Source organism: Schistocerca nitens, chromosome 4, assembly GCF_023898315.1.
Source record: "Schistocerca nitens isolate TAMUIC-IGC-003100 chromosome 4, iqSchNite1.1, whole genome shotgun sequence".
NCBI classification, from domain to species: Eukaryota; Metazoa; Arthropoda; class Insecta; order Orthoptera; family Acrididae; genus Schistocerca; species Schistocerca nitens.
The window spans coordinates 381106514-381132682 of NC_064617.1; the positions used below are offsets into that span (position 1 = coordinate 381106514).

The window sequence follows — 26169 nt, forward strand, 5'->3', positions numbered from 1 at the left end:
AAATTTTGTTCTATCCAGATTTGTCTTTGCCTTTCTGTATTGGGGCAGACAGCTCAGATTATGGGATAGGGGCAGTGCTATTTCAGGAGAGGGCAGTAGATGGGAAGACCGAGCAGAGGGCAATCGCTTTTGCAAGCAGAATGCTGTCCAAACATGAATTGATGTATGGTATCTCAGAGAAGGAACTGTTAGCCGTAGTTTTTGGATTTCAGAAGTTCAGGATATATGTGGAAGGTAGGAAAGTGATTGTTTACACAGACCATAAGGCTCTGAGCTATTTGCAAGAATGTAAGCTGTTAAATAATAGACTCATGAGATGGGCCATGTTTTTGCAGCAGTTTAACTATGAGATAAGATATATTAAGGGCACAGACAACAATGTGGCTGATGCCTTATCAAGATTACCTTTCATTGGAGAAGAACATGAAGCGAATGGAGACGAGAAAGAACTACAGATATTGTATATGAAAGGAGTGGGTGGAGAGAAGGAAATCAGATCCATCTGTAAGGACATGAGGAGACTTCAGAATGGGGACCAAACCTTGAAGTTTATCAAAACAAACTTTGGAAGTAAAGAACATGAAAAAATAGCTAAATATTATAGAATTTATAAAGGTATTTTATTTAGACGAAGAAACTTGGACAAAGAGGAGTGGAAGGTATGTTTTCCAGATGAGCATGTGGAAAAATTAATAAATTACATCCACCTTAGCCATGGGCATTATGGGGCTCAAAAATGTTTGGAAATACTGCAGGACTATGTTAGTTTTAACAACATGGCCAGGAGAGTAAAGAGACAGTTGGCTTCTTGTGACAAATGTCAAAAAGTGAAGTATAATACTATTGCAGTACAAGGAGAGATGCAGAATATTGTTCCTAAAAGAAATGGTGAACTGCTGGCTATTGATTTATTTGGGAGGCTGCCAACAGGCCGAGGGGGTGTAAAGTATGTTCTTTTAGCTGTTGATGTATTCTCAAAGTTTGTAAGGCTGTATCCACTGAAAAAGGCCACTAGCCAGAATATAATTAACAAGCTAGAGAAAGATTACTTTGTGAATGTTATAAAACCAGAGAATGTTCTGTCTGATAATGGAGCACAATTTGTATCTAGTGTGTGGGGGAAGTTTATGCAAAGATCTGGGATGAAGCATATAAGGATTTCAGTGTATCACCCTGCAGGAAACCCTGCTGAGAGGTATATGAGGGAGCTGGGTAGGCTATGTAGGACATATTGCAGTAAAAAGCATAGTACTTGGGCAGAATATATAACTGTGTTTGAGGATCTTATGAACACAGTGAAGAGTTGTGCAACAGGATTCTCACCCTATGAGCTCATGAAAGATATCAAGCCTGACAATCTAATAGCAGAAAACATAGATTTTCCTCCATCTCAAGACTTGACAAGTCAAGAGAAGATGCAGGTGGCCAGACAGCAAATGTTAAAGAAAGGACATGAGAGACAGAGGAGGCATGGAGAAAGGTATAAGACAACAAAGTTCAAGGAGGGAGATAAGGTGCTGGTGAGGAACAAGAAAAAAATCCAGTGACATTGATGGCGAAATCAAAAAGTTATTTGAATTATACCAAGGACCCTTTGAGATAGTGGGTTGTCCACACCCTAATGCATATAGGTTGGTATATCCAGTGTCCAAAAAGCCATTTGGACTGAGAAATGTAACGGAGTTGAAAAAATATGTGGTAAAAGAATAAAGATTAAGGAAGTGAGATTCCCATGTACACTATTGTCGAGTTAAAAAAAAAAAAAAAATAGTTGATATTTTTATTAAAATTTCTAAATTATCTGTGGCACCTGGAGTTGATACTGGTGCGTGGGGGTAGAAGTGTTGGAGGTCCTGATCTGGGAATATTTGAAGGGTGAAATAGAATATATTTAACTATGCCATGTTTGTGTTTGATTTGTGTGCATGTTTGTCATTTGTACAAACCTCAATAAGAACTGATCAGTGAAAACAGGATGTTCCAGGGAGGATTTGGATAGCCTGATTCCTGGGAAATGTGGGTCTGCATGTCTAGGCAAGATTTATGAGGATTTGATTAAATTTTGATAGGATGACTTGGCTAATGAGAGGAAGCACAGTGCTGTTGGCTGACAAGTTTGGAAAGACTGTATTCCAATGCATAAACCTGTGAACACAAGGATCTGGTTACAACAACTTCGTGCAACTTACTGAAACAACTGTGTAAAAAGTGGAAGTGTTAATGTGCAGTGAGTGGGCAACCTACATATAGACTAACATGGGCATTTATTTTGCCTGCCCAGTCGCTCAATAGGATACTATCTAATTGTATATTTGAGTTGGATACATTGTTGGATTATGTATGTATGTTTTCCTAATGACAGTACATACACTGATTAACTAACCACTAGAACACTGTTCTACGTGTTTTGGTGCCATTATAGTTATAATTAAAATCTTTAATATATAAAGTAATATGGGTTCACTCCATTTGGTGCTACTTCATGTTGCCGTTACTAAGGTAATGTCACCATGAAGTGGGGGTATGTAAGGTAACAGGGGATAATATGGAACTCTTTCAAGTAATTTAAAATTTAAAGCACGGCAGCAGAGATAATATGCTGGGCAAAATAGACCGGAAAATACTTGTTTGTGTTTTGATGGACGTTGTAGTTCCGTGGGATAGTGTTTTGGTTTTCTTTTAATTGCAACGAATTATATAAGTGTGGTGATAATTTGTAAACTTATATAATGTATTTAGATTTAAGTATTTAATATTATAAAATATTGTAAACGAATTGTGGCCATGTTTAGCAATTGTTTTGACTACTGTGGTGTCATGTGAACCGATTCAGGACTGTGGATGTGAGCGGGAAAATCGGGGTCTTTGGTCGTTGGCCGTGGTGGTGGTGAGGTGGGAGCGGGAAAGTGCCGCGAGTGCAAGCATGGACGCCAGGGTACGCGAAGGAACAAAGTGAAAGTGTGTGGGTGTGAGACAAACAGTGTACGAATTGCACCGATTATTATTTGTGAACTTAAAAATGCATGGCCACAACGTTAAAGTGTTTCTTTTGAATAAATAAGTTACAATCTGAACGTGTATAGTTCAATTCACTGCTCTTCAAAAGCCAGCCAATATCAGGCTCAATAATAGGGGCGCAAATGCAACCGTTTACTACCAACCCCTTTACAGAAGAGCCACGTGAAAAATAGGTAGTAAACGAGCCCGAGTACAGTTGCAAGTGCAACATTATAAATTCAATGTATTCATGTGACTAGAATACCTGGAACAACAAAAAATGAAATGAAATACAGACACTATCTGAAAATATGTGCAATATATGTAAACTAATGTTAAAACCCATATTTATACAATTCATACGCAGAAATGTAACTGCAATAATTGTGTAGCTATGCGTGAAAATTGAGGATTCATGTTAACATTAAAATTAGAGCTGGTTCCAACAAATATTAACATTTATTAATTAAACATTATTGTGAAAAACTAATTCACGTATTTTGGCACTGATAACTGTATTTTAAAAAGATTGCAACAAATTGTAAATCTAAATTCTGTCACTTGTTTTAAAAAACGAATCAACTTAACTGTAAACTTCAAAATAACTGTTTCATATTTTGATTGTTGAAACGCACAAAAGGACCAATGGCAACAGCAGCGTAAGGCTAGTATTGACTTAGATTTTGTAGAATCAATGTTACATCATCTTTGTTGTGGAAATAAACAAGTTATTAAGTACATTTATGTTTCAGCCATATATTTACTTGATTTGATTAACCTGATGTCTCAATAAAGGGTTCCATTTTTCATTACCAGTGGAGAGTAATGCAACAAAGAGATACATGTCTCCATTAGGAAATTCAAGACACAAGTATCCAGTATTGACACCCAGAAAAGATAGTTAATTTTACATCCTTATATCATACATTGTACCATGGAAGAATAAATAAATAAAATATAAATGAATAACTCGATCAGTCACTGAAACATTATTGGTGCTATTATTCTTAGGAGACAACTCTAACAAGGACTGGAATTTTTGGTAAACATGAAATCTTTTTAATTATTTTACACGTTCTAACTGGAGATAGGCACTAGTAAGGGTATCTTTAGCTGACCTGTTAGTTAGTACAATAACTAAGCAACAATTTCCATCAATGATTCATATGATCAGGCTGTAGTTAAAATATTCACACAGTTTCTCATGTATACGGCATCTTCCACAGCTGTTCATTCATCTTGACCATATACTAGAAGCTCAAAATTAAATAAATTAATTACAACAATGGTTGCATAGAATTTTCTCTTGTAGTCTGTACATCAAATGCATTCTGTATCTGCCATAAAAAGAACATACCTTAAATGTTTTTTTCCTGTCACTGCTTCTGTATTCCCTTAATGCATTATCAACAACAGCTTGCATCCACTGATGAACTTTTGACCTTAACATAAAGCCTTTTTCATCAAACCACCTCTTCACTTTTGTTTTGACTGTATCACTCCTGTAAAAAATATGAAAAGAAAAAATACTTGTTTCAACACAAACTTTTGATGTCACTGTAATGAAGTTTACACAATACAAAATATCTTTTCACTGCCAGCATACAATGAGCTAACTTTATCAAATGCACCACTATAGTATTCAGATAATAAAGACAATTAGTATAATACTATAAGCAAAACAAAATAAACTAATAAACAAAACAAACTAATAAAATGTTGCTCCATTCATAGGGCATAACATTTTTATTTTCGATGAATACTTGTCATAAAGATCATTATACCTGGTTCTGGAAATCAAAAAACCTTTGAATCAGTCACATATTTTCAAAATTACTCCATATCTGAGAGCTCTGTTATCAGTCAACAGTGTTGTATGGGGTTGAAACATTTTTCAGGAATCTACAAAAATTGAAATTATCAATTATTTGCATACCCTGGTTGTGACATACAAAAACTTGAAAAAAGTTGAAACACACATTGTTAAAATAAGCCATTATATTTGTGCATACAATATACCGTACACACATTTACTGATAATTTTGAACGTATTGTTGGTGGCAATCTGACAGAAGACATTCCACTGTTTTCTATCACAGAAGACACAAAGAGTTCAAATTAAAAGTAATCTAAGAAAGTGGTTATTTTCACAGGGTACTAACAAGGGAATGCTCCAATCCAACTTGTGGAAATCAACCCTGAAATTGTTTTATGTTGGAAGAATACAACAAAAGAAATGCACTATCAAAATTTTACCTGCTAATATCCGCTGCAAATATTGCTAAACTCATGAACCACTTATGACAGCGGTTTGTACAGCCCTTCCTGCCTAGCATGTGATTCATCATGACAAGACAACCTAGTAATTTGTAATTGCCTCATAGAGCTACTATCCAGTGTGACACAAGTGAATTTGAAGCACTTAAACTATACAAAAAATGTCATGTATCATTAAAGTTTTGAATATGAGGCAGTTCATATTGACAGCAGAATTCTTGCATGTGTAATTCTTATAAAGGTGACTAGCAGAGGAAAATAAATCGAGGCAGTGTCTGATGTTACATTACAGACAACTTCCATCAGGCATGACTTTAATATATTTAAAATGAAGGATTTCTTACACGTACATCATTTTATAACAACTGCTGCAGCAAAGTCTTTATGATACATTTTGAATAATGTATATTTTACTAACAATGAAACTGTTCCTTGTTTATCTATATATCACTATAAAGTTAAGTGTCACATGAATGACAAAAACTAACATTTCCCTTACACCAAGCATACCTGATGAAAGAAAAATTAATGTTTTCAGGCACATCACAGTAATTATTAGTTTTATTTCAACAGAATTATGCTGGAGTAAGAAATAGTCCTCCCAGTTGCTCTGCTTGTTGTGCTGCATATCGACCATATTTCAAGCAATTCGTAAAATGTGCCAATGCAAACTGATAATGCACAAATACTCGCCTGATAACCTCAAATGCAACAGAGTTACGGGAATTTGTCCAACAATTTCCTTTAAAACACTTTTCACAGCGAAAAACATTCTTTCTTGAGAGTCAAACTGGCTATTCCACATGGAATCTGAATTATATCAACAGTCTTACTGAAAGACCGATGTACTGTTATGTCCAAGCCAAGGATGCAACAAAAGCAATGAATTAATTTCTGCAACTGCTTAGAAACCATTTTAATTTAATGTTGAAAATTATTCTTTTCTCTTTATCCAGATTTTGATAGGTCAAATGCCACTGGATGTCACTGTTCTTGTATATGAAAGTGTCATAGCATTAATTGATTGAACAACAGACTGTCTTTTTTCCACTTCAAAATGATTAACTGCAGTTTGCTCGCAATTCTTTCACAAAACCTGATTGACTGGCATTAGACACAGCAGACGTGGGGATAACAGCAAGCTTCGGCTTCACATCAGCTACAAATTAATAGCTTCTTCTCTATACTTTCACTTGACGTAACTTTCATTGTTTGGCAACTTCCTTATGACTTCTTGAATATATTCATCTCAATTGTGACTTGGAGAGCCCAGTCTCTTAGATCTCCATTGGTAATGATGCACTGTCTCTCACAAACAGCTCTACATGGTTCATGTTTCAAGAAAAATCCTCTAAAGTTCACAGGTTTATTAATTGGGGAGAGGGAGGGGGTAACAGAACTTTGCGGCCAAGCTGCACAGTAGATCTTTTGGCCAATTTTCCTTTCACATTTTTTGCAAATTTCATTTTGGTGCATATTTACTACTTTGTATAAGTCTTTCTTCCATTTATGCAGTTCACGGTCAGCTTTTTTCGAAGTAAAACCTGCTTTGCACATGGGATATCATTAAGTGTTAAACATGATGAATATTAATTCCGTATTATCTCCAATGATAACACTTTCACTACCACAACAGCAACTGGCTATTATTATGGATATTAATGAGTTTCAAATTTGATTCTACAGTAAGTGTGGACAATTGTTTCAGAGGATATCAATGAAAACTGAAATTGGATTTACACACTGGGGTTGCACTGAGTAGTGTGATCTGCTTGCCAATGCACCATCAACCAAGGATATGCACCTGTCAAATTGCACATGAACAGTGCACAACAGCTCCAGTAGGCATGTATGTGTCTCCAGCTGCCCACCAAGCTATGAATTTGGCAATTTTCCATATTTTTTAAAAATACTAGCACAGTGCATCTTAACAATTAAAATTTTAACAGGGACTTTCTTTTAGTGGATTATTACCATATAAAAAGTTTCAGAACATGTTTTAACACATCACATTGGACCATTCCCAGGTAAGTATAAAACAACAGACCACCAACAGTTTCCATGGTTTTCCACACTTCTTACCTACTTGTCATCCATCTGAGTATAAACACGTTGGTTTTTTATTTTGGTCCCACACTAATTGTCTGACCTGTTTAATGCAAGCTACTGATCTTATAAGCCAAGTACTAATTTTTTGGGATTTTCTGAAGGTCTTTTACTAATGTGTATTTGTGAATAAAAGGCACAGATATATTTGTATATACTAGAATGGACAAGAACCTTGAGGTATGCTGATTAGGAAAAGAACAGGTGACATTCTTGTATTCTAAATTAACTAAGGGCTAAATATTAAAGACAGTTGTTCTCCTGAAGATCATCAGTCATAAATATCACCACTTTGCTACAATTATTCTTTAATTATCACAACTGGAAAGCTGTTTTCTTATAGTCATAGCACAATGTGTTAAGCAAGAACTTCAAAAACTGGACAGTGAGTCTGTTTCAACTGCCACCCAGGGTGCAATTATTGGGCATCATAATAATGTCTTTCCTTCCCTCAGATGTATATTTTGGGAATGGCATCCAATGCATGCACATCCTTGTGTGTGTGCGTGTGTGTGTAAATTTTTTGGAAGTTTTTTTTCTTTTTATTCAAATATATTTGCTCGATATATTTTAGTATGTGTAGATGAAATCACATTCATGTACAGGATGTCCCTAAAGTTTAAGGTCAAAATTATACAGATGGACAGGTTCTTAAAGTGAATACTTTGTTTACTGACAAAAAACTTACATCTTACATCAACAACTCAACCTCAAAACAACTCTTCAAAATGATGAGCACCAGTCACAACACAAGCGTTATAATGCCACAAAATGTTGCCACCCCTGTAGTAAAATCACACACAGTTTCTTTAAGGTTTCTACTGGGACTGCATACACTGACAACTTCATGTAGTCTCCAGAAAAAATTTCACTGTGGCCACATAAAAAATGATCATACATTAATTTTCAAGGTAGTACCACAAATGCTGATGCAGGAACAAAAACAAAAAATCTAACAACATATGCTTCATTCACATCAATCATTCCAGGCCATCTGTAATAGTACTGCCACTGTTTCCTTATTTCAAAATACTCAATTCTGAATTATGTTACGTGTGTACAAATTTGACCTTTAATGGTCTACTCTAAATACTGTTGTTAATTAGTCTAAAGTTAGTAACTTGTATGTCCCAGGGATTTACTTCTATTTTTACATGATACTCTAATAGGCACTGGAACATATGTTTCATATTTTTAATATTGATGGTTTTATAAATATATATATAATAATTCATGAAGAGGAAAAGCTGTTACCAAAAATCTCGAAAAAGTTCTTAACCAACGTATTTAAAATTTTTACACTATACTCTAATGAACACTAACATGGACAAAGGACATATTTTTTAAACAACAATGCACAAGTTCTCTATTTCTGGATGTTCATCTTACTGCGTGGACAAGTGACTTCAGCTGATGATATATATGAGAAAAAAATACCACCACAGCTGTATCTTGAGAATGTCTTTATTCTACCACACAATTAGTTTTGGTGGTACATTACCACCATCCTCATTGGAGGCAACACAATGTCAAATAGAGACTCCTGATAAAGCCCATGTGTGCTAGTATCAAGGATCCTATAGTAAATGTGACAATGAAATCTAATACTCTTTTGGCACTGGTGAGGCCTGCGGATGGCGGTAATGTGCCGTCAAAATTAGTCGTGATAAAATAAAGGCATTCTCAAGATACGTCTGTGGCGGTATTTTTTTCCCCATTTACAAGTTTTCTGTTTGTGAGACAGAAAATGCTGTGCTCTGAAATGCGCAATTTTGTTTTCTATCTCTCAGTCAGTTTTAACCATGACAGCAGGGCATTTAAACCATTAGACAAATTGTACACAACTATGTATTGCTTGTTTTCTTTTTCTCCCTCACAGTTTGTTTTAACAGTAAACAGGAAAGTTGCAATTATGGCTTATCAGCTCCCAACTGATTTACACATTCATTTTAAGTGACTTCAATTCCCAATCAGGGTTTCACTGGCTGTAACAACAAACAAGACTCAAGGTCAGTGAGAGGGAGTAAGAGATGGATAATGATTGGGGAGAGGGGGAGGAATGAGGAATTGCACATAGAAGCGAAGGAGGAGATGGACAGAGAGACAGAAACACGGAGAGGAGGTGATGGATAGAGGAAGAGGAGGAGGAGATAATAAAAGAAGGGGAGAGGAGGAGATGGACAGAGAGATGGGGGAGGAGGAGGTTCCCATACAAATTTAGCAATTGTGAAGCATTGCTGAGTTCACTAGTGTTATTGCAAATTCAGAAGTTTTATACTGCATTTAAGTAAAGTTTATTATCCATTGGGTCCTTTATATCACTGAGTAAGGGATCAGAGATTTTAGGGCTAAATATCTCACCCCCTTCTCTGCCACACTACTGATAACTGATCTGTACCATTAAGTCATTTCTCTTTCTAGTATTACTGAAGTTTCTTAATTGTTAACACAAAATTTCATAAGGAAGTTAATGTACTGTGATGCTGTAGTCAGTTAATTTAAAAAGTTTTAAGGAAGAGAATGCCACTTTGCCACTTTCTTCCTCAACGATGTGCTCCCCATAACATAATGTACTAAGACATTAGTAAACGAAAATAGGAAAAGTAAATCAATTTTTCCGACATTTTCAGTTCCAAGATCTTCTGTTTCACTTATTGATTTATCCTAGCGCTTGGTAACAACTTGTACAATACAGAAATGTAGGTATTGTGTTTTAGGTATTGTGTTGTATCCAATTTCAGTGACAGTGAATACAATAGTTGCATTATCAGCAAGGAGAATTATATCTGATTATTGGATACATATGATGCAACATCATTTATTAATAAGAAGAACAATACCAGAGTCCTGTGTTACTTATTAATAACAAGAACAATACGAGATTCCTGTGTTACGACACTTGTAGTGATCATTCCCCATTCTGAAAATGCTGTTTCACTGTCTATACAAACTGTGTTTCACAACTAAACACTCCATACCCTTTTAATCTGATAGGGTGAAAACAAGTTACCCACAAGCTCTCTGACACCTTCACATTTGAGCTTCTTTTCAGAATACTGTGAACTGTACAATCGAATGTTTCTGGTAAGTCCCAGAAAATACCATCTGGCAGTATTTTGTCATTTAAATTAGTAATGTAAGTCAATTTTCAATGTATTTCAAGCCAAAACTGAAATACTTAAAATTAACTATAACAATTATGGTGGATTACTATTCACCACAAAGAAGATATGTTCAATGGCAGATGGGCACATTTAAAATTAGATTGTTGGATACTGTTCAGTTTTCAGACAAAGTCCTTCATCAGATTCACAAGAAACACACACAAGATGCTGTAATGTCGCTTTTGGGAATATACCGAGATGTAACAGCGGCAGGATGGTGGGCTGCTAGGTGTAACATTGGAAAAGCTGAGCTGGAGGGAAAAAAACGGAGAGGAAAATAGCACAAACATGGAAACAACTATGCACATGAGCTAGGGGCTGGGGATTGTGGGGAGGGAGGGAAGAGAACAGAAGGCATATGGAAGGCTGGAGTGAGAATTGGAAGGGGACAGGCGCTGCTAAAGGACAGGGAAACACAGAGAGATATCCCACTTGCACAATTCAGAAATGTTGGTGGTGGTGGTAAGAATACAGATGACATGAACAGTCAAGCTGTCACTGAAGTCAAGAACATCAAATTGTGTGGAACGCTCGACAAATGGGTGGTCCAGCAGCCTCTTGGTTGCAGACTGATGGCGGCAGTTCATGTCCATGGACAGTTTGTTAAGGGTTGTCTCCAAGTAGACTGCCACACACTGACTGCAGGTAAGTTCATACACCACATGGCTGCTTACACAGCTTTCGCTGCCTTTGATGGGTTAGGAAATGCTTTAGACATGAATAGGGCAGGTGGTTGTGGGAAGGATATACTGTAAAATGGTGTGAATAGAAACAGTTTTCGACTTTAAACGACATACTTGCTAATTTTAAAAAGAAATATGAAAATCATAATTATATGCAAATATACATTCTGTGAATAACTTTTCAACTAATAATTGGATTCTGGACTTTTATAACAAAACAAAGATAAAAACACTTGGTGTTTCCATTCACCCCACAGAGTGGAGTGAATACAATCAGCAGTGTTAATCTTATTATTTTTCTATTGGATGGTCTTTGGGATGAATAGGGGCATGTCAAAATCTATTCTGGATCTGGAGAATAAGAAATAAAATTTATCTGGTCCAAACAAGTTTTATTCTATGTTGTTGTTGTGGTCTTCAGTCCAGAGACTGGTTTGATGCAGCTCTCCATGCTACTCTATCCTGTGAAAGCTTCTTCATCTCCCAGTACCTACTGCAACCTACATCCCTCTGAATCTGTTTAGTGTATTCATCTCTTGGTCTCCCTCTACGATTTTTACCCTCCATGCTGCCCTCCAGTACTAAATTGGTGATCCCTTGATGCCTCAGAACATGTCCTACCAACCGATCCCTTCTTCTGGTCAAGTTGTGCCACAAACTCCTCTTCTCCCCCCAACTCTATTCAATACCTCCTCATTAGTTATGTGATCTACCCACTAATCCTCAGGCCCTCCAGTACTAAATTGGTGATCCCTTGATGCCTCAGAACATGTCCTACCAACCGATCCCTTCTTCTGGTCAAGTTGTGCCACAAACTCCTCTTCTCCCCAACTCTATTCAATACCTCCTCATTAGTTATGTGATATACCCACTAATCCTCAGCATTCTTCCGTAGCACCACATTTCGAAAGCTTCTGTTCTCTTCTTGTCTAAACTATTTATCATCCACGTTTCACTTCCATACATGGCTACACTCCATACAAATACTTTCAGAAACAACTTCCTGAGACTTAAATCTATACTCGATGTTAACAAATTTCTCTTCTTCAGAAACGCTTTCCTTGCCATAGCTAGTCAACATTTTATATCCTCTCTACTTCGACCATCATCAGTTATTTTGTTCCCCAGATAGCAAAACTCATTTACTACTTTAAGCGTCTCATTTCCTAATCTAATTCCTGCAGCATCACCTGACTTAATTTGACTACATTCCATTATCCTCGTTTTGCTTTTGTTGGTGTTCATATTATATCCTCATTTCAAGACACTGACCATTCTGTTCAGCTGCTCCTCCAGGTCCTTTGCTGTCTCTGACAGAATTACAATGTCATTGGCGAACCTAAAAATTTTTATTTCTTCTCCATGGATTTTAATTCCTACTCTGAATTTTTCTTTTGTTTACTTTACTGCTTGCTCAATATACAGATTGAATAACATCGGGGATAGGCTACAACCCTGTCTCACTCCCTTCCCAACCACTGCTTCCCTTTCATGCCCCTCGACCTTTATAACTGCCATCTGGTTTCTGTACAAATTGTAAATAGCCTCTCGCTCCCTGTATTTTACCCCTGCCACCTTCTATATGATGACTAAAAATATTACATGAACTGTGGCTTCTTAAAATTCAGTTTTCTCCAAATAAATGTACTTCTAATTACTTTATTGTAACTTGAAACTGATGAACTTGGTTTGTTAGTTAATACAGTAAGTCACAGACATCATGCTTAATGTCCAGGAATCTTCAAGTAATACTACCAGTAGTAACAAAGAGCTTTCGAACACCCCCTTGACTAAAAAATAACTCCTGTTCTGTTAAAACAAATATAAATGACTGCTCACTCATTTCATATACTTTATTTACATCATAATGTCCTAGCTTCAGAACAGTGTCAGCCGGTTCTTCATTTCCATTAAATTCTTGGTCTTCTTCTGAGGAATCCATAAGATTACTTTCTATTCACCCCACAAATTCCAAAAACAGATTTCTACATTTTCAATTATCTAAAATAAGTCAGATTAAAGTATACTTTAACACTAAACTTTTGGTAAATGAAAGAGGAACGCAAATTTGCTTACCATGCACTTAAACTGAAACAACATAATTTAGTGGTACTTACAAGTAAAGTCCAACATAAGGAAATTCAGCACAGAGAGAACAAAACATCAACTGACATTGTCACCAACTTTGAAATTCATTATTTCCCTGTTAGATTGGTTTAGCCCAGACTAGACAAGCAAATCTTTGAATGTACTCCAATTTGTCTTCTGACATGATGATATTGTATTTTTATGGAAGTTTCATTTATGTTCAGTCCATTGCTTCAATTACCCCATTTTATGGTAAGTGACAGGTCTTGCAGTTAGGTCTCTTGCAGGGATATGAATCAAGGGACAAGGGATTTGGATCAAGGGACAAGGGATTTGGGGCGGGGATGAGATAGAGACAGATAAGGATATTACATGGGTTGAGTGGGTGGCAGAATAATGCTTTGGGAGAAGTGGGGAGGATATTTCTCATTTCAGGGCACAAGGAAAGGTAGGCTAGTCAAGATCCTGGAGGAAAATTTGATTTAGTTGTTCCACACCTGAGTGGTACTGAGCCACAAGAATGACATTCCTTAGTGGGCAGTCAGTGGGTATGGCATGTGACTGGGAAGACAAGATGTGGGAGATCTGTTTCTCGGCAAGATGAGGGGGGGTAGTCAAAGGTCTCAGAAAGTCACTCCACATACTTAGGGATGGACTTCTCTTCACTGCAGATGAGATGATCACAGGCAGCTGGGTTGTATGAGAGGACTTCTTCATGTGGTTTGTTTGCAGGTGTTAAAATAGAGGTACTGCTGATTATTGGTAGTTTTGATGTGGATGGAGGTACTTGTTGAGTCAACAGTGAGGTGGAGGTCAATAAAAGTAAGCTGACCAGAAGAAGGCAAAGCAAATGGGAGGAGAAGGTGTTGAGGTTCTGAAGGAATGTGGATACGCTGTCCTAACACTCAGTCCAGATAATGAAGATGTCATCAATGAATCTAAACAAGGTGAGGGGTTTGGGATTCTGAGTGGCTAGGAAAGATTCCTTTTGATGGCCCATCAATAGGTTGGCACACAAGTTTTTATTTATTTATGTCCATGGACCACTGTGTACAATGGTATTGGATAAGTCATGTTTACATGGAGTTAGAAAAATTACACAATTATTAAAAGATTCAAAATTACACAACTGAATGCATGTATCAGTAAAATGGCTATGTGGTGGGTTGCAAACAAGCCTAATTCATATAACTATAAATATTTGATTAATTATAGTTATAGGATTAAGTGCTGCCCCACAGGTTTCGATTCACTGAATGTAACTGGGATATTTATAGTTGATAAAGCTGACTTACAGATTTAGTTTCAGCTAAGGTGGTACTCAGCAGACTTTTATTGCAAAGTTCTTAACAGGGTTTCAAGAAACTGATACTGATGTGGTTTTGCATTAACTGTTGACAAGAAGAAAGTATGTGGTAAGTCAAGAATTTATTTTGAAAATCAATAATGCAGTAAAATATAGTGTGACAAGAATCATTTGACTGGTGCATCTCAGAAAAAAATCTCAGCTTTATAACTAATGACAGGTATGAAATCTTTGAGTATGATGACTGAATATACTGATTCCACATACAATAATAAGTTATTAAGTTAACTCTCTCTTCTGCAAAACGGAAGTTAAGTATGCTACTGATCTAAATAGTGTTAACAAAGATTATACAAGGGACATATTTGAAATCAACTGGTTAAAATCACGAAAAATTTTAAACTACATAAGTGTAATCAAGCCAAATTCACCTTTTGGCAATGTAAATTGGCTTGCTGTGAAAGAGACAACCCGTAAACTCCTTCTGATGAAATTCTGTATAGTAAGCAGGCACAGCCTCATGCAAAGGTAATATGCCAATATAGAAACATTGGCCACAAACATAAAACTTAAAAAAATTGTTACTTTGGCAGAAATAAATAGTGATGTAAGAGAATATGTCAACACTCCAAAGAATTGCAGAAGGGAAAAAGGTAAATGGTGAAGATATTTTAAGTACAGTTAACATACTTTTACATCATTTTCTGCAAAAAGAGGACAATGGAAGAGATACCATATAATCAGAAAGCATACTGCAGAAGTGACAAGCTCAGCAAACATGCACTGTCCCTGGAGGCAGCAGAGATTTCATTGCAACCACACTTTGGACCCAAAGGAACGAAAAATGAGTAGTAATAAACAGAGTAACAGATTTGAATACTTTCATCTTTGTACTCAGAAAAGTTCAACATTTTTAAAAATCTGAGAAAGCAGGACTATTACTAGCAACTGAAGCACGAAATATGTGTATGGCTTAAATAAATAGTCATTAATGGTCTTGAGTCTAATGGAATATGACAGTAGTATATTATTGTAGATCTAGACACAGACATGTACTACTAGTAACAAATGTACACAGTAAAGTACCTAAGTGACTATATTACACATCACGTCTCAGAAATATGTTTTGAAGTAGCAGACAAACAAATCCAATTTCAGGGTGAGAAAGATTTGTGTCAGGAATTTATTGCTCATATGTTCAAATATTGAAAACTTTATCAAGTACATATATGAATTAATAGGTGAAACGTGAAGCCCTTCCCAATTATAACAGCAGTGGATCTTATTATAAATAAGCTGAAAGACTGTGTATACAAAAAAATGTTCACCAAATTTTAATGGAAAGCAATCTCAAGTTTGTTTAAATAATCTCCTAAAGTGGCCCATACAGGAACATCAGAAAAATTAATAAGCTATGTCCTGTTAACATGGCCACAGACAGATATAAAGACCAGGCTGTGAACAATGCTGTTGCTAGCTATTTTGAGCAGTTAATGATTTATGAGCTGAGGCCCACGATTTGTAGGGGTACAATGAAGATGAACTAAAACATAAAATTCTGTTAGTTTAGAATGGCTACTCAACATTACAAAACCTGTAGACATGGGCTGGAAAACTTTCTGTGATATTTTAAGAGATCCCATAAACACTGTTCATTGATAGTTATCCAGAACTGTTAATATTGAACAAGAAATGAATTCTCACAGAAACTATAATTATTAGAGAAGATCTATGAGAGCTATACAAAAATTATCATAAAAAATAAAGGACAAGCCAGCTGTGTAGCTTACATGCAGTAGAAGCATACAGTGCAACAATAAGAGAAGCTAAAGCTCATGACTTAACATCTGCAAACTACAATTTTATCTAACATTCAGAGACTTAACTTTTGTTCCTCGTAGATGAATTGCAGCCTCAAAACTTGTTCAGGAAAAAAATGGATTACATTGCATGTCATCAAGAATGGTAAAATGATGTGCCTAGTGTTCTGTGAAGTCTCTGACAATTTTGTATACGTATAGTAATGAAGGAAATAATATTTCCAAAAAGCCTGAAAGTGACCAAGATAGTGACAACAGATCTTCAAGGATTCAACAGAAAGTGTAAATTTACATGGGGTTGTGGGCTACTGTAAGAAGAAAGTTGAATTAGGGATTCTGTAATTTGTCTTGCCCCTGATACCAATGTATGCCTACTGGCCTTATTCAGATCTATTATTAATTGAGATGTTGCACATAGCTCATGCTTTTTAAATTACCCAAACTGCAAACATTTTCATTGACTTTGAACTGTCTATCATAGCTCCAACAAGGACATACAAAATTCAATGGAAATTTACTTTTGTTCCTAATATGGTAAACATGTCTTGTCTGGTAGGAACCAGCCATCCCCAGTGTACGCCACCTCACATGTTTCAGAGATGTTGGGGTGGACATTTTTAGTTATTGCCTAGTTGTTCTGACTGTTTCACTTTGCACCCTTGTTAGAATTTCCCCTGTTAAGATACAGAGTACTGATAGTGTTTTTGTAAGGGACATACTACCCAGCCTTTAGTGCTGTGTGAAGTAATTGACACTTTACACTTCCAGCTTTCATTGTTATTTTAGCCTGATCTGAGGACAGCCCTGAATTTTCAGTCAGAGATTGATTTAAAACATTCTGTAGTGTTGCATTTTTTTTTAAGTCCACCACATTTTGTTGGTCCTTTGGGATGAAGTGAAACTGGAATTAGACAAGTTGGAACAACAACATGTGCTTTTGTCTACTTTCTTTAGTCAATGGCCCTCTCCTTTCTGTGGTCACACAGAAGTCATACACCCGCGTGGTGACTTTTAAACCATCAAACGCATATGTGGTAGTGGATTCCCACTCCTTACTCTGGCCTGGTGAACTCTTTATACAAATTAGCTGGCAGCCAATTCTATTCAAAAATTGACTTCATGGAAGCTTATTTGTAGCTTTTGTTGGCTGAGGAATTCTGCATCTATACTCTGCAAACCACTGTGAAGTGCTTGACAGAGGGTACATCCCACTGTATGACTGTTATTATGGTTTCTTCCCATTCCATTCAAGTATGGATCGTGTGAAGCATTAGTCTAACAGAATATGAAAATGGTATATTATTGTACATTCAGCTATAGAAGTGTTTGAGTATCAATAAATGTGTACTATGAAGTACCTAAGTGACTGTTCCACTTATTTTGTAGTAGCACACCTCCGAGCATGCTGTAATTAATGTAGTCTTGTTCTCATGATCACTATTGAATGCTTACTCATGATCACTATTGAATGCTTATGCAAATGCTTTCAGACAGGACTTCATTGTATATAAGTGCATCATCTGCAAAAGTATGAGGTCACTATTAATAGTGCCTGGAAGATCATTAGTATACAACACGAACATCAAGGGTCCCAACATACTTCCCTGGGACACATAAGTTATTTCTCCATCTGTCGCTGACACAACATCCAAGATAACTTGCTACATCCTCTCCACCAAAAAAATCCTAAGTCTAGCCAACAAATTTTGCTTGATACCATATGATCATACTTAAAGAGGGCTAACTCAGCAGCAAATTCAGTGTAGAATCTGACAGGGACTCCATCAGGCCTTGGAGCTTTGTTCAATTTTAATGATTTCAACTGTTTCTCAATACCACTGACACTAACATTTATTTCACCCATCTTTTCAGTGACTAAATTGGGTAATTCTCCTTGGTTTTCCTTTGTAAATGAACATTTGAAAATGGAGTTAAGTATTTCAACTTTTGCTTTGCTACCCTTAATTTCAGTTCCCGGCTCATTCATGGGTGACTAGATGCTAACTTTGGTGCCACTAACAGCCTACAGATTTACCAGAATTTTTGGGGGTTTTGTGAAACATCATTTGACAAAATTCTGTTATAGTAGTCATTGAAGGCTCCATGAATCACTCTATTGACAGCCAGATGTATTTCATTCAGCATGTATCTAAAGCCCTATGCTTTTTTACATCTATTATGCATTAGTCTCTGTTTCTATGTTGTTGTTGTTGTGGTCTTCAGTCCTGAGACTGGTTTGATGCAGCTCTCCATGCTACTCTATCCTGTGCAAGCTTCTTCATCTCCCAGTACCTACTGCAACCTACATCCTTCTGAATCTGCTTAGTGTATTCATCTCTTGGTCTCCCCCTACGATTTTTACCCTCCACGATGCCCTCCAATACTAAATTGGTGATCCCTTGATGCCTCAGAACATGTCCTACCAACCGATCCCTTCTTCTGGTCAAGTTGTGCCACAAACTCCTCTTCTCCCCAATCCTATTCAGTACATCATTAGTTATGTGATCTACCCATCTAATCTTCAGCATTCTTCTGTAGCACCAGATTTCGAAAGCTTCTATTCTCTTCTTGTCCAAACTATTTACCGTCCATGTTTCACTTCCATACATGGCTACACTCCATACAAACACTTTCAGAAATGACTTCCTGACACTTAAATCTATACTCGATGTTAACAAATTTCTCTTCTTCAGAAACGCTTTCCTTGCCATTGCCAGTCTACATTTTATATCCTCTCTACTTCAACCATCATCGGTTATTTTGCTCCCCAAATAGCAAAACTCATTTACTACTTTAAGTGTCTCATTTCCTAATCTAATACCCTCAACATCACCCGATTTAATTTGACTACATTCCATTATCCTCGTTTTGCTTTTGTTGATGTTCATCTTATATCCTCCCTTCAAGACACCATCCATTCCGTTCAACTGCTCTTCCAAGTCCTTTGCTGTCTCTGACAGAATTACAATGTCATCGGCGAACCTCAAAGTTTTTATTTCTTCTCCATGGATTTTAATACCTACTCCAAATTTTTCTTTTGTTTCCTTTACTGCTTGCTCAATATACAGATTGAATAACATCGGGGAGAGGCTACAACCCTGTCTTACTCCCTTCCCAACCACTGCTTCCCTTTCATGCCCCTCAACTCTTATAACTGCCATCTGGTTTCTGTACAAATTGTAAATAGTCTTTCGCTCCCTGTATTTTACCCCTGCCACCTTTAGAATTTGAAAGAGAGTATTCCAGTCAACATTGTCAAAAGCTTTCTCTAAGTCTACAAATGCTAGAAACGTAGGTTTGCCTTTCCTTAATCTTTCTTCTAAGGTAAGTCGTAAGGTCAGTATTGCCTCACGTGTTCCAGTATTTCTACAGAATCCAAACTGATCTTCCCCGAGGCCGGCTTCTACTAGTTTTTCCATTCGTCTGTAAAGAATTCGTGTTAGTATTTTGCAGCTGTGGCTTATTAAACTGATTGTCCGGTAATTTTCACATCTGTCAACACCTGCTTTCTTTGGGATTGGAATTATTATATTCTTCTTGAAGTCTGAGGGTATTTCACCTGTTTCATACATCTTGCTCACCAGATGGTAGAGTTTTGTCAGGACTGGCTCTCCCAAGGCCGTCAGTAGTTCCAATGGAATGTTGTCTACTCCGGGGGCCTTGTTTCGACTCAGGTCTTTCAGTGCTCTGTCCAACTCTTCACGCAGTATCGTATCTCCCATTTCATCTTCATCTACATCCTCTTCCAGTTCCAAAATATTGTCCTCACGTACATCGCCCTTGTATAGACCCTCTATATACTCCTTCCACCTTTCTGCTTTCCCTTCTTTGCTTAGAACAGGGTTTCCATCTGAGCTCTTAATATTCATACAAGTGGTTCTCATTTCTCCAAAGGTCTCTTTAATTTTCCTGTAGGCAGTATCTATCTTACCCCTAGTGAGAAAAGCCTCTACATCCTTATATTTGTCCTCTAGCCATCCCTGCTTAGCCATTTTGCACTTCCTGTCAATCTCATTTTTGAGACGTTTGTATTCCTTTTTGCCTGCTTCATTTACTGCATTTTTATATTTTCTCCTTTCATCAATTAAATTCAATATTTCTTCTGTTACCCAAGGATTTCTCCTAGCCCTCGTCTTTTTACCTATTTGATCCTCTGCTGCCTTCACTACTTCATCCCTCAAAGCTACCCATTCCTCTTCTACTGTATTTCTTTCCCCCATTCCTGTCAATTGTTCCCTTATGCTCTCCCTGAAACTCTGTACAACCTCTGGTTCTTTCAGTTTATCCAGGTCCCATCTCCTTAAATTCCCACCTTTTTGCAGTTTCTTCAGTTTTAATCTACAGGTCATAACCAATAGATTGTGGTCAGAGTCCACATCTGCCCCTGGAAATGTCTTACAATTTAAAACCTGGTTCCTAAATCTCTGTCTTACCATTATATAATCTATCTGATACCTTTTAGTATCTCCAGGGTTCTTCCATGTATACAACCTTCTATCATGATTCTTAAACCAAGTGTTAGCTATGATTAAGTTGTGCTCTGTGCAAAATTCTACCAGACGGCTTCCTCTTTCATTTCTTAGCCCCAATCCATATTCACCTACTACGTTTCCTTCTCTCCCTTTTCCTACACTCGAATTCCAGTCACCCATGACTATTAAGTTTTCGTCTCCCTTCACTATCTGAATAATTTCTTTTATTTCATCATACATTTCTTCAATTTCTTCGTCATCTGCAGAGCTAGTTGGCATATAAACTTGTACTACTGTAGTAGGTGTGGGCTTCGTATCTATCTTGGCCACAATAATGCGTTCACTATGCTGTTTGTAGTAGCTTACCCGCATTCCTATTTTCCTATTCATTATTAAACCTACTCCTGCATTACCCCTGTTTCTATAGAATTTGCATATCATCGGACTTGGGCTGGACAGCAAATTTTTACATTATTGTTCTCATGTGCCTGCATGATTCTGGTGCCCTGTTCACTGCTGCTGTATTTTTGTGTGTTGGCTGTTCCAACAATGAACTGTAGATACTACAGTTTTTGGTGAAGAGTTTATTTTCATTCCTGCACTTATTTTGTCAGAGCAATAGATTTAGAATCGTTTCAGTTAATTAAACAGCAACAACAGCAGTATGGCCATAAACAATAGCAGTTAGATTTCCTTTGTCAGTTGGTTACAAATATGGAATGTGCCACCAACACTCTGCAACTCCCATCTGTGCACTCGACGACCACATGCTGAGCTTTTCCATCATTCCAAGATGCTAAGAAAGATTGGAACTTGTATGTGTGATGTGTGGTGTTTGCAGCAGCATTCCACAGCACTTCAGGTAAAGGACCTGTCCTTGCAAAAATCTTTTTTCTTGTCTCGAAATGAGCGTAAAACATTTCATTTGCTTCACAAACTTGCTCCATTAAATGGCCTTGCTGCAGTGTTCTTTTCTGAAATCTGCAAGGTGCTCAGTGCTTACCAGGCAAATTCATGTAGTGGTTTCTTACTAGGAGTTTCATCAGCAACAAAGTTCTATCAAGTGTGGGTAGCCAACCTCCAATGTAAACAGTCCTATGCCATTTCTCTAATATGTGGTGGCATCATCTTTTCTTCTCCAGATAGACAGGTACATCATAAGGTAGTTGCAGTGTCACATGCTGTGACTTAAAATTTTGAAGTCATCATGGACATAGCACTGGCATGTTCATTTCCATAGAAAAGACACCCTTAACTGACACACTCAGCATGCTCATCAGGTTCATGCTGTTGGCTATCTGACTGTTCCATCTTCCAATGCACATTCTCCTTGTGTCTTCCAAAACTGCTTCTTTATGTAGTAACCCATGATTATTGCATGTTGAAAAGTATGCCTTCTTGATACCTGACCACAGCCATTTTTCCTTTATGTACTATTGGACACATTGAACCGTCACAGGCAATTTACATATCTTTCAAAAATGGTTCAAATGGCTCTGAGCACTATGGGACTCAACATCTTAGGTCATAAGTCCCCTAGAACTTAGAACTACTTAAACCTAACTAACCTAAGGACATCACACACACCCATGCCCGAGGCAGGATTCGAACCTGCGACCGTAGTACATACCTTTCTCTAACAAATAAAACATTTATATGTAAATCATTCCACTTGGAACAGCATATGCACCAAAATATCATCATCAATTTGGTCTTCAGCTGTGCTGATTGCTAAAGGTCTCATGGCACAATTGTTGCCCCTGGTAATTTTAAACACATACCAAGAGTGTGACTTTGTGGCCAACTTAAGTCTAGCCTTAAGAATTTCGCTTAAACAATCTGAGGAAGTGGGAAATGGAGAAAGCAGTTTTTCAAAGCTTGAATTGATTAAAATTCATCTTAAGTCAAAAATGGGCCAGGCAGGACTTGTGGGCTGGCTGTGGTGTCAGTTGAAAATGAGCTAGCTGGATGTTCAGGATTCAATGAAGTTGTACAGGAGTTCACAAACACCATAGCAAAAAATCTATCTGTCTTATGGTGTAGGTGTATAAACATATGTTTATTTGTTATTTTTGTGGCAGAGTAGATTGCCAAATGTCACCTGTTTGGGCAAACACATTGTTGGACATGCTATTTCACATACAATGGTATGTTTTCTTTTTCTTGTTCCCTGACACACAAATTAAGCTCTGAACACACTGACGTCACTTGGAATGTTTTGTGTGTTCTAAAACTCTTGCCATTGAGTTGGTTGGTTGGATTAAAACAGGGGGAGGGGACCAGACTATGAGGTCATCAGTCCCTTGTTCTGAATAAAACAATGCCACAAGTGTGAGAATAAAACAAACCAGACTGACAACGCAAAATGGAATGAAAGGAAAAATCACAAGAACGATGAAGGGCAACAAACATGTAAATGGACAAGAGGAGACAAGAAAACCACAGAAACGCAAGAAACTGGATGAAGAGATTAAAACAACAAAGCAGATTACCATGGCTGGCTGACCATGAGAATAAAACAGGAGAAGCCAGCCACTCTGCAACACATTAAAACCTCCACCCTAGAAGCACTAGGGTGGAGGACACAGAGGGACAAAGGATATGCACTAAAACTTAGATGAAATGATAAAACCCACCCTCACGAATAAAACGTAAAACTAAATCAGCCGATGACGCGTTGTCAGATAAAATTAGTGGCAACGAGTCGGGTAACCCAGGATTTCGTCGCTGGGCAATCAAAGTGGGTCAATGCACCAGAATATGGGCCACTGTCAGAATATGGGCCACTGTCAACTGGGCGCCGTACTGACGCTCAGGCGGGTCTTCACAGTGCACCGTGGGTCGCCCAAGCATGGCTAATGCGGAGCCGGCAGAGGACAACTGATTCCCTGCGAGAGGTCCACACGGAAGACTTCCACACATTTGTAGTCTCCTTAGTGACACGCAGTTTGTTGTGTGTACTGTTACGCCATTCCGTCTCCCAAGTTGAAAAACCCTACGGCGTAAGTCAGAACGCAGGTCAGGTTCAGAGATGCCCATCTCCAGAAGCGGTTTCTGCACAGCCTGTTTGGACAGCCTGTTGGCAAGTTCATTGCCTGGGATGTTGACGCATCCTGGGGTCCACACAAACACCACTGAATGACAGGACCGGTCGAGGGTGTAGATGGACACCCGGATGGACGCTACCAAAGGATGGCAAGAGTAGCACTGGTCAATAGGTTGTAGGCTGTTCAAGGAGTCAGTACACAGAAGAAACGATTCCCCGGGGCATGAATGGATATACTGAAGTGCACAAGAGATGGCCACCAGCTCTGCAGTGAATACACTGCAGCCATCAGACAAGAAAAGCTGTTCAAAGTGGCCGCCGTGGATGTAGGCAATGTCAACATGACCGTCAGCCATCGAGCCGTCAGTGTAAACCACTTCAGAGCACTGGAACACGTCAAGAATCAAGAGGAAGTGACAATGGAGGCGGCAGGAGTAACTGAGTCCTTAGGGTCATGCAAAAGGTCCAGATGAATGTGCGGCCTAGGTGTACACGATGGCGGTGTATGCAGATGGACCTGGATGTGAGGCGGTAAAGGGAAGGACTCCAGTTCAGTCAGAAGGGATCACATGCGAACCACAATCGTTACCCCTGACCTGGGCTGCCAATGTGGGAAATGAACTGCCATGGGTGGAAAAAGGAGACAGTAATTTGGATGCTCAGGAGAACTACGAATGTGTGCAACATAACTGGTGAGCAGTTGTGCACATCGGATCTGCAATGGAGGGACTCCAGCCTCCACAAGAACTCTGGCCACCGGACTTGTCCAAAAAGATCCTGCCGCTAGGAAAATGCCACAGTGGTGCACTGGGTCAAGTACACACAACGCTGAGGGCACTGCCAAACCATAAATAAGACTCCCATAGTCAACGTGGGATTGAACAAGGGCTTTATAGAGCTGCAGCAGAGTAGAATGATCTGTATCCAAGTTGGTACTTCCACTTAAGCTGATGAAGGTGAGGTAGCCAAGTCAATCGGGCATTGAAAACCAGTCCTAAGAATCAATATGTTTCCACTAAAGTGATTGGATCATCATGGAGGTAAAGTTCTGGTTCCAGATGAACGGTACGACACTGACAGAAGTGCATGACACATGACTTAGCAGCAGAAAACTGGAAGCCGTGGGCGAGAACCCATGACTGCGCCTTGTGGATGGCTCCCTGTAAGTGCCGCTCAGCAACACCAGTACTGGTGGAGCAGCATGAAATGCAGAAGTCATCTGCATACAGGGAGGGTGAAATGGAGGGCCCTACAGCTGCTGCTAGACCGTTAATGGCCACTAAAAATAGTGATAAACTCAATACAGAGCCCTCCAGGACCCCATTCTCCTGGATATGGGGGGGGGGGGGGGGGGGGGGAACTATGGGAGGCACCAACTTGGACTGGAAAGTACAGAGCAACAGGAAATTCTGGATAAAAATCAGGAGCAGGCCTTGGAGACCCCACTTGTATAATGTGGCAAGGATGTGATGGCAGAAGCAGCCCTGACATGGAACCAGTAGGCCATGTCTCCAGGACCCAACCCAACCGCCAACACACCATACGTTCCAGCAGCTTACAAACAATGTTGGTGAGGCTGCTGGGCTGATAGCTATCCACATCAAGTGGGTTTTTGCTGGATTTGGACACCAGAACGATGGTGCTCTTTCGCCATTGAGATGGGAAGATGTCATCGCACAATACCCGGTTGAAGATAATGAGGAGATGGCGCCTTTAGTCAGACGAGAGATGTTTAGTCATCTGCCTATGGGTCTGATCCAGTCCAGGAGCCGTGTCGGGGCAATGTGCGAGGTCACTGAGGAGCTCCCACACTGTAAATGAGGCGTTATAGGGTTCACTGTGGCACCTAGTGAACGAGAGGACTTTCCTTTCCATCCGCCTTTTGTGCATGCGAAAGGCTGGGGGGTAGTTCTTCGATGCAAAGGCTCAAGCATAGTGCTCAACAAAGTGCTCGGCAATGGTGTTTGCGTCGGTACATAGCACGCCATTGATGGTAATGCCAGGGACACCTGTTGGGGTCTGGTACCCAAAAAGACGTCTGATCTTCGTCCAGACTTGGGAATGTGACGTATGGTACCCAATGGTTGACACGTACCTCTTCCATCACTCCTGTTTCCATTGTTTTATAAACTGACATACACAGGCACACAGCCGCTTAAAGACTTTAAAGACTATCAGATGCTCTAGGAAAGGGTGTCACTTATGTCACT

At 38.5% G+C, this 26169-nt stretch overlaps 1 protein-coding gene across 1 annotated transcript in view; it reads right to left on the reverse strand.

Moving 5' to 3' along the window:
* LOC126251852 (cyclic GMP-AMP synthase-like receptor) overlaps positions 1-26169 on the reverse strand; it is a 272843-nt gene that overhangs the window by 151893 nt on the left and 94781 nt on the right. Inside the window, exon 5 of the mRNA XM_049952528.1 lies at positions 4355-4499. Within this exon, the coding sequence (XP_049808485.1) occupies positions 4355-4499 (145 nt within the window). The remainder of the gene's footprint in view (positions 1-4354; positions 4500-26169) is intronic.